This window comes from Neopelma chrysocephalum, unplaced genomic scaffold (assembly GCF_003984885.1).
Source record: "Neopelma chrysocephalum unplaced genomic scaffold, ASM398488v2 Primary Assembly neopelma1_84, whole genome shotgun sequence".
NCBI lineage: Eukaryota > Metazoa > Chordata > Aves > Passeriformes > Pipridae > Neopelma > Neopelma chrysocephalum.
The window spans coordinates 645,210-655,252 of record NW_020897746.1 but is presented as its reverse complement, the minus strand read 5'-3'; the positions used below and the strand labels follow the sequence as shown (position 1 = coordinate 655,252).

At 52.5% G+C, this 10,043-nt stretch overlaps 1 protein-coding gene across 1 annotated transcript in view; it reads right to left on the bottom strand.

Annotated features, from left to right (window-relative positions):
- DNAH9 (dynein axonemal heavy chain 9) overlaps positions 1-10,043 on the bottom strand; it is a 118,469-nt gene that overhangs the window by 47,180 nt on the left and 61,246 nt on the right. The window contains exons 39-42 of the mRNA XM_027691821.1: positions 9,748-9,955; positions 4,867-5,032; positions 3,128-3,230; positions 1,934-2,173 (exon numbers count right to left, since the gene is read on the bottom strand). Of these exons, the coding sequence (XP_027547622.1) occupies positions 1,934-2,173; positions 3,128-3,230; positions 4,867-5,032; positions 9,748-9,955 (717 nt within the window). The remainder of the gene's footprint in view (positions 1-1,933; positions 2,174-3,127; positions 3,231-4,866; positions 5,033-9,747; positions 9,956-10,043) is intronic.

Below are 10,043 nucleotides of genomic sequence, written 5' to 3'. Positions count from 1 at the left end.
CTTCAAATCAAGGCCCTTCCCCATCCTCCTTCCCTCCTTTGGACACTCTCTAATGGCTCAATCTCTTCCTTCCATTGTGTCCCCCCAAACTGCCCCAATGTTGAGGTGAGGCCACCCCAGGGCAGAGCAGAGCAGGACAATCCCCTCCCTGGCCCGGCCATGCTGGGCCTGATGCCCCCAGGACAGGGTTGGCCTTTCTGGCTGCCAGGGCACTGCTGACTCAGGGACAACTGGCACCCACCAGGATCTGCCCCTGGTGATGACAAGGGACTCTGCAGCAGGGTCACTGTGGCTGTTGGGATGTGGGGGGTCCCACCAGGCTCTGGGAACCACCAGCCTCCACCTGGGACTCACCAGCTCTGGATTCCCTGCAGGGTAATGCTGAGTGATGGTTCCTCAGGGGCTGAACAGACACCCCAGGAGATGAGGCCTATTTGGCACAGAACAGGGAATATGCTCATCATCCCAGCAGGACCCACTTGCTGGGTCATCACACATCCCTGTGCCACCGGGGACAGGCTGTGGTGGCTCTGGCAGGGCAGGACCTGACCTCGGCCTGTTTTTTCCCATAATCTCCATGAAAAGGAGGAGAATGAGGAGCAATTCCTGTCCTGCTCCTACTCTCTGGCCCAGCCCCAGGATCTGGCAGGACATTTTCTAACCCCCTATAACCTTGGCTCCTTTCAAGCAGACAACAGTTCAGATTAAAGCTTCCCATTGAAATGCTTCTGTTCCCTCCCTGTGCCTTTCAAAGCCCAGATTAACTGGAGCTGGGATTTAACATGACCCACATCTCACATCAGGGCTGCTGTTCAGCTGAGCACAAGTGACAGGTCTGATTCCTTCCTGACACAGTAGAGTTATTAACTTGTTCAAGGTCCTGTTCTCGGATTTCCCATGTCCTGTCATTCTTTCAGCTCTTGTCTGATGGACCAGAGACAAGGCATTGAACTTCCAGCACCTGCTTTGTAAAACAGATGTTAACAAGGGTAGCGACAAATTACCAGCTGGGGGTTTAGAATAGGTTATGGTGTTTCAAATCCCTTGATTTGGCTCCTGAGAAATTTCCTCTAATTTCATTAATCAGTCTGAAATTCTGAAAGGCTCTTTGAGCAGTAACATCTACTGCTTCAATGCATGAGATTGCTGGGGAAAACACAAAACCAGGATCTCTCCAGTGATGGAAGAAAACATTTCTAAAGCTGGACAACTTCCCTTTGGTACAGTGGCTGGTAATTCAGTTTCAATGATTAAGTCAAAGCTGGTTTGGAGTGATTTATCTACTCTTTAAATGCCATCCTGCACATAAAATGCTGAGCACTTGAGAGGACATGACAGTACAGGCCACCAAGCTGTCCTGGCTCTGGCAGAGCAGCTGAACCAGTCACTGCTCTCCTCTCTTCAGGGCCAGCAGCCCACAAAGTATCCACCGGCTGCTCCACACAGTAAATAATGTCCCTGTGTGGTGGAGAGGTGCCATTGATCCCACACTCACGTGAGTGGATCTGAGACTGACAAAGACAAGCCCAGCTCCATCACACTCACCAACAGCCACTGCATGAAGGGCTGAGGTTGGGAGCCCAAAGCTCCCTCCAGATGGTCCTTTCTCCAGCCAGAGAACACTTCAACCCCCTCTAAACCCCATACCTCCTTCTGGAACTGTGCATCCCTGTCCATTGACCAGGGGAGGCTGGAAAGCAAATAAGCTTTTAACTGATGTTCCTCAAAGTGAAACATCCAGAGCCAGTGGTGGCTCTAGAACCCATTCAAAACCAAGCAGGAATTAGGGAATGGCCCAAGGTCATCTCTTTTACTCAGAAATTGCTGGGTGGGACACTGCACTTTGTTCACCAAGGGCCAGAGGGACACAGGTCCACAGCCTCCCATGGCATTGGAACAAGCTCCAAGTGCCACAGACAGGGACTGCACTTACTTGGAAGATGTTGGAGAAGTCTCTCAGATTGAAAACGTAGTGGAACTTGACAGCTGTTGGCAGGAAGGTGGCAGCCACCCTCCTGTGCAGCCCCAGGGCGAGGGCAATCAGCTGCTGGGCTGATTTTTGCACAGCCTCTGAGAAATTCCCACTGGTCAGGTGCTGCACCAAAATGGTGCTGTAGATCCTGGTCAAGGCATCCTGGTCAGGGTTGGAGAGAGCGAAGACACAGAAGTGACGCTGAGGAGGAGAAAGGGAGACATGGAAAGGTCAGAGAGATGGGCAGTGACCTCCCAACTCAGATGCCTTGTGAGGACTTGATGTGGTTGGACACAGTGCTGGATAAACTAGTCTGGGCTCCACTTCCCAGGCAAGGTTGGCCCAGATGATCTTTAGAGGTTCCTTCCAACCTGGGATGCTCTATGATCCCACCAGAACTATCTCCCCCTTCCAATTTCCCAGCAGAGGACAGCTGTAAGTGACACCTTTTGCTCACTGAACAAGGGATTTCCAGTGGCATTTCACAGTGGCTACACTGCAAGCTCAGTCCAGTGAAGAGCTGAAAGGTCTGAAGGTCCCACTGACCCCTGACGAAGCCCAGTCTTGTCTCTGGTAGGAGCAGCCCCTGGAAGGTGCCACCTCTCAGAAGACCCTTTATTGATTTGGAACTTGCAAAGAGTAAGGAGATTATAGAATCATTAATGTTGGAAAAGACCTCCAAGATCATTAAGTTCAACCTTTGGCCAACTCCCAAATCCCCACTAAACCATACAGTGAAGGGCCACATCTACTCATCTTTGGACACTTCCAGGGATGGTGACCCCATTCCCCTGGGTAGCCAGTTCCAGTGCCTGACCACCAAAAAGCTTTAATGAACTATGGCCCAGAGGCAAATATCACCCTAATGAAGGCAGAATGTGCCTGTCTGAACCAGAAGGCTTCCTGAGAGTGGGTGTGGCTGGCTGGGAACCTGGGACCTTTTCCTCCCACTGCGCAGCAGAATGAGAGAAACACAAAGAAGAGAAAAAGGCAGCAAGTTTGCTGCCTCTCCATCAGGAGTTAGTCACTCAACAGATCCAGCATGTTTCTACTGATCAAATGACAGCAGGATCTGCCGGAGGTTCTCCTTGAGCCTCATCTTGAACACTCCACCCAAAGCCAACCCCAGGGCAGTGCCATCGTGCAGGGCTTTACCTGCAGCCGGGGGTTGATGGTGAAGTTCCCTGCAGTGGGGTTCATGCAGGACACGTACTGCACATTGGTGATCTCCTTCAGGGACAGCCTGGTCCGGTCATACCTTTGGGCAAAGCAAAAGCCACGGATGGTGACCAGAGCAGTCATTGCTGCCACCCCCTGGAGCTTGTTTGTGGGCTCCCAGTGTCCCCGTGGCTTCAGGGGACACATTGAGGGGAATCACGTTCTGTCCCTCACCAGGGCTGCATGTCTGCACACAGAGTCACAGAATCATGGAATATGCTGAGTTGAGGGACCCACAAGGATCATCCAGTCCAACCCTCAGCCCTGCAAAGGCCCATCCCCAAGAGTCACCCCCTGTGTCCCAGAGGATCAGCCAAACCCTCCTGGAGCTCTGGCAGCCTTGGGGCTGTGCCCACTGCCCTGGGGAGCCTGGGCAGTGCCCAACCAGCCTCTGGGGGAAGAACCTTTGCCTGAGATCCAACCTGACCCTGCCCTGACACAGCTCCAGCCATTCCCTGGCTGCTGTCCCTGCTCCCCCCAGAGCAGAGCTCAGTCCCTGCCCCTCCTCTGCCCCTGCCCAGGAAGTTGGACCTGCAGGGAGGTCTCCCCTCAGTTCTGCTCCTGGGGGAAATCCTGTAGCTGGTATTTCCATCAGCTGGTAACAACCACTGAGCAAAGCCCTCGGGTCAGACCCATCACTGGTGTGGAAACTGTGGGAAATCCCAGGAGTGCCTCTGGTTTGGCCAGCCTGGGATGGGGTAGGAGGGCTGCCCAGCGCTGCCCATGGGGAAGGATGGGGGGGCTGCAGGGAGAGCTGGGGTACAGCCCCCAGAGCAGAGCTCAGGGTCACTGCTGGGCCAGGTCAGCCCGAAGGCACAGGGAGCTGTGCCCCTCTCCCTGCTCACCACCCTGGGTGAGCTGCACCCTGATGGGCTGTGCGTGGGACCACCAAGGGGGCAACACCCAAAGGGCACTGCCAAGAGGGGTTAGAGAGCTCGGGAGAGCCTGGGAGGGACAGGGGGCACAGGGTGTCCCCCACATGTCAGTGCTCCCATTCACCCCCTGAGCCCTCCTTCTGCCCAACCTCCCCAACACCCACAGCCCCGAATTTCTGCCTCCACCCTACTGTCCCTGTACTTGAGAAGCTTTTGGCCAAGGTCAGGCACACACACAGCTGAGGAGACTTGGAATTGCTCCAAGTCCCTGCCCTGTATTCCCTGTGGGAGAGCTGGGAGTATCCCTGTCCCACACAGCACTGCTGGCTGAGGTGTCAAACACACCCATCTCCTTCTAAAACACTATCAGGGGTTTTCCTTCAAATTACCTGTGCCTGGAAAATGCCTGTTTGCTGCTGTCTGACTGAAAACAGTATGAGGTGCTCACAGCAGGGGTGGCTTATCCCAGCTGAGGCCAATCCATGTCCTTCCCCCACTCTCAGCACAGCAGGGCTCAGGCTGAGCCTTGCAGGCTTTGCACTGGGATCAGTCACTAGACGAGCAGGAGTGGAGTGAAGCTCCCTCAGCCAGGCAGGGAGTGTGTTTGCTGGGGACAGGGGACACCCTGAGGGTGCACAATGGCCTGTTCATCCAGAGCCTCCCAGCAAGCTCCAGCCCAGCCCAGCCGGATGCCGTGGCCAACACGGGATGGGAAGAGGGATCCACACTGTGACTTTCTCTCAAACTCCATCCCCAACAGCAGAGCTGGATGAAGAGGTCTTGGCCCCCCAAGCCTCCTACCAGTGTCCATAGTCCAGGTGCTGCCTGAGCAGGGTGTGGGGCTGCACTGTCCCATATGTGTCCACCTGGGGCATGTTGAGGTCGTCGATGAAGTACACGAGCCTCTTGGTGCCCGGGGGGCCGTAGGTCCTGCCAGCCTTCTTGTCCAGAGGCTTCTCCAGCACACCTGTATGGGCAGAGGGAAATAGAAATGATTCCTCAGCCCAGTGTGAGCAGCTCCAGCAGGAGCCCAGCTCTGTGAGGGCAGGCAGGGCTCCAGGTGGGCACAGGGGGAGTCCCCGGCCCCCTCGGGTCCATCTGGGCTGTTCAGAGCTCTCTGGGGAGGAAGAGCTGGTCTTGGCACAGGACACTGCTCCCCAGCAGGACAGTGGCTGTCCCAAGGCCAGGAACCCTGGCTGGGGCTGGCAGGATGGTGGCTGTCCCCAGGCTGTGGCTGGCAGGGACCCTCAGGCAGATTTTTGGTCTGACTCAACCCAAATCACAGTTTTCAGTTCCTCCTTGCAAACAAAGCACAGCAAACACTCTGCTACAAGCCTGATTTACTTCAGAGCAAACAAAGCTTTTCATGCAAGATAAAGCCTTTTGAATCCCTTCTGCATATTTTTTTAAACTCAGTCCTGCTTCCTGAGTTTATTCTGATCCACAACATGGAAGCAGTGTGTCCCCTTCACTGCCCTGCCCCAGATGTAGCACAGACACCCCCCGAGCCCAGGCAGAAGTGACTGGGCACTGGGATGGAACCAAGGAGGTGCTGGGGCACCAAGCCCAGGAGCAAAGCTGATTTTGTGAATGAAAATGAACTTCTTATGCTTGTTAGACAAAGGAAATGGGTGTTTTCAGGGCCAAAATCCTGGACAACTTTAGAACAATCAAAATAATATTATTTATTTGAATGCACCAGATATAATCCCAGAATCACAGGATGGCTTGGGTTGGAAAGGACCTTAAAGATCATCTAGTTCCAACCCCCTGCCATGGGCAGGGGCACCTTCCACCAGCCCAGGTTGCTCCAAGCCCCATCCAAGCTGGCCTGGGACACTTCCAGGGATGGGACATTACATGCCCTTCTCCCAAGTCCCTCTTCAGCTCTCCTGGAGTCCCTTTAGGCACTGGAAGGTGCTAGAAGGTCTCCCTGGAGCCTTCTCTCCTCCAGGCTGAACAACCCCAAATACCAACCAGTTCTCTGATCCCCTCCCCAGCATTACCCAAAACTCCAGAAAATGCAACAAGACTCAATTCCAACATGAGCTGTCACATTCCCACCCAGTTTTCAGTCAGGTCACCCACGAGCAAAGGACACCACGGAGAGAAAACTTCTCATTTCGAAGCCCTGAAAGATTTTCCTTTGTTTTAGCAGAAGGCTGAGGTTATATGTTGCTCTAGACTATAACATATGGGGAATATTTATGATGCTGGGCTGATATTTAATGCAAATCACCCCACACTGCTGCACATAATGTTTTACAGCTTATTGATTCCTTTCACTGCAGCCCAAACAACCTTTCCTGCCTCAGTAAGTGGCCAAGCACATAGCAGCAACTCTCCTCTGCCCAGACCCTGGGATGATTTTCCTGCCAAGGAGCTTTCTTGGACATCAGGGAGCTCTCAGGGGCTCCCTGCTCTCCTGGGGATGGAGACAGAACTTGTTTCATTGGCTCAGTTTGGGGTTAAGCAGCATGGCAAGGAACACTTTGAAATTAGGGATGACTAGGAATTTCGTTAAAAATCTCCATGTGCAAATGTTCACTTCAGCCATTGCTTACCAAGGGCCAGAGATATTTTTAAAAAATTATATTCTGGTTTTTTTAGACGACAAATCTTTTAACCCCCCCATTTTTTCCCCTGCAGACAGTCTGGCTTGCCCACTGCTCAGAATTCAGCTGTTTTCTTGCCATAGACACTTGCTACAAAAAGGCATGAATTGTGCTCAGAAAAATGATGGATTTTTCCTCAGCAGAGTCACTCTTCCCCTTCAATAAAACCACAATATTTGAAATTTCTGGTAGCAAGTCAAATTAAGTGTTTCAAATAAGCATTTAATTTAAATTTAATTAAGCCTTAATTAACATATAAAATCAGCCCTTTTCGAGGTTAAACAAGGATGCAGGAGATTCATCACAGTGAAATGCAATTACTGGGGATGAAGTGACATGTTTGTGGAAGTTGCATTTTAATTCAGATCCATATCCCACAATAATTCTGGAGGGTCCCTGCTGCTGCCTCTGAGCTCCTGACACACCCCCAGCAGCCCCTGAATGGAACATTCAGTGCACACCAGACTTGGCCAGTGTGGCTCCTCTTGCCTGCTGGCTGATGGTCAGGGGGGTAAAAAATACTCAGCCCCAAAAAAACAACATTTATTGTCATTTTCTTAAGGCAGATCTGGAGTGGGAAGGTGTGGAATGATACCAGGGTAGGGCTAATGGAGCAGTGAGGAGGAGCAGAGGTCCAAAAGGGCACAAAGCAGCAAATCAGGGGCCACAGAATGTGGTATTTGGTCACAATACACCAAAGAAAATCCCTAAACTGGTCCCAGGTTTGGACACAGAGAGATTCTGGCTCCTTTCAACCTCTATGCATGTGAAATTCTGTAAGCCACAGGCCTGCAATTATGTTTTGAATGACAACCCTGTGCTCCCCCTGAAGGACGCAGCTCTGCACCTTAAAAATCTCTGTCCCAACAGGCACCTTGTCTAAGGATTCCTGGCTTTCAGGCTCTTTTTAAAGTAAATAAAAATAAAAAATCCCAAACTGCTTTGTATGCACATTTTACAAATCTAAAGAGGCACCTGCTGGAGCAACAAAAAACGCAGCCAACTGACAAACTCCAACAAAAGGGGAAAATTAACTCTAAAAAATGAGCAGTAGGGAAGGAGGCCAAGCTGTATAAATCACACTTCCCAGAGCAGATCTCCCAGCCACATCTTCATCCCCACAATGAAGATGTGCTGTGCTCTGCAGAGGAAGGAAGTCACGGGCTCAGCCCAGAGCTCAGAGTAAACAGGGCCAGTTCTGCCTCCATCAGCCCCCTCCCCTGCACACACCCACAGCACAGGTGCCCCTCACACTGGGAGGAAAGGACAGGCTGGAACCCAGAGGCTGGTTGGGCACTGCCCAGGCTCCCCAGGGCAGTGGGCACAGCCCCAAGGCTGCCAGAGCTCCAGGAGGGTTTGGCTGATCCTCTCAGGCAGGGCCAGGAGCTGGACTGGATGATTCTTGTAGGTCCCTTCCAACTCAGCATATTCTGGGATTCTGTGATAACCATCACACCCCCCAGGGCTGTGAGAGTGGCCAAAAGGGGAGGCTTTACCCAGTTTTTGTCTTGAAGGACAAGTAACCCAAATAATTTGCCTCCTCACTGTGTGCAGAGGCACAGACACTGCCCTGTGGGGTGATGAGCTCAGGCAGGAGGCTCCAGCAAGCCCAGAAATCCTCCCAACCTGCCCCAGGAAGCAGCTGTGGCCCCACAACACTCAGTTGGTCAGAGCATGGTGCCAATAACACCAAGGTCATGTTTGATCCCTCTATGGGCCATTCAGACAAGAGCTGGACTTGATCCTTGTGGGTCACTTCCAACTCAGAGTGTTCTGTGATTCTGTAACACGGTCCCAGCCCACAGAGCATGGGCTGGGCCTGTGCTGTAAAAAACCTTTCCTAAGATGTTTGCAGTGTTGGGAGCCTGGCAGAGCAGGGACGAAGTCCAGGACACTCCCTGCCTTCAGCTTTGACCCTGGCTGGGAGGTGTCCCCACCTGGCACCCTCACCTGGGAACAACCAAACAGGGAAGGTTAATCCTTGGTCTCCCTGGTGCTTCACAGGTCATCATAAAATCACAGAATGGCTTGGGTTGGAAGAGACCCTAAAGCTCATCTCACTCCACCCCCTGCCATGGGCAGGGACACCTTCCACTAGCCCAGGTTGCTCCAAGCCCCATCCAACCTGGCCTTGGACACTTCCAGGGATGGAGTAACCACAGCTTCTCTGGGGAAGTAGAAGGATTTCAGGTCTTTTGGGTCAAACCAAGCTGAATAGAGGAAGCAGTGTGGTATACAGTGACCCACAGCTGTTGTTCAACTCAAAACAAACCGGGTTGCTTCATTACTGGTTAATAAATACATGTAAAATTATTTATCTCTCTTTGGACACCGTTCCAAAATGTGCCACTTTTCCAGAACTACGTCCTTTCTCTTCATCTCTGAAGAGACTGCACAGCAAAACTGACCTTATCTTGGGGTCAAACTTAATATTTCACTGATTTGCCAAAATCCCCATCAGAAACATCCCTATGGACATTCCCTGGGGCTCTGGATCCCCCCAGTCAGCAAGCCCTGTGCCCCTGGGGAGGGGGTGATGTGAGACCTGCTCTGTTAGGCTGCAGCAGGATGGAAGGACAGCCCCAGGAACCAGCCCTGCCTTACAGCCTGCACTTATCCACTAGCACCATCCTCACTGCTTAATTGGGATGCAATTCCCATCATTGCATCCTGAGGACAGTTTGGATCCTTGTCAAGAAACCCATCCTATTCAGCATGGGCTTAAATTCCAGCACATTAAAGACACACTTCAAGTCAAGTACAAGCCATAAAAACTGTAGCAGATTGAAGCCTGTGTTTGGCACAGCCCTCAGTGTGAGGGGTTCAGGATTCAAATCCTCATGTTGGAAAACAACATCTTCAACAAAACCAGGGCTCTACTGACCAGAGAGTTTCATTGTGGGATTTAAGGGTCTGCAGGTGCCAGTGCAGTGCCCACAAACCACACGGGCAGCCCACCTACAGGTCGTCCCCCGAACTCTCCGCTGATCACACGCTCCAAACCCCGGCGGCTGCCCCGGGAATTCGGGAAGGTGCCAGGAGACCTGTGACTCAGTCAGAGCCTTACCTTGCAGCATGGCAGAGGTGGTGTAGTAGTTAAATGGGACCTTCTTCACCACATATGTGTCCGTGTCCAGAGAGGAGAGTTTGTCCCCCACCAGCACAGACTTCCCTGTGCCCGCGCTGCCCACCAGCATCACGGGGCGCCGGCACTGCAGGAGCCTGTCCAGGAGGTACCGCACACGGACCGTCTCAGGGGTGGGCACCAGGCAAGCCTGAGGGGCAGAAAGAGCAGGTGATTGTCCCCATCCCTGCCACCACCCCACAGCCATGTCACAGAATCACAGAGTCCCAGAATGTGCT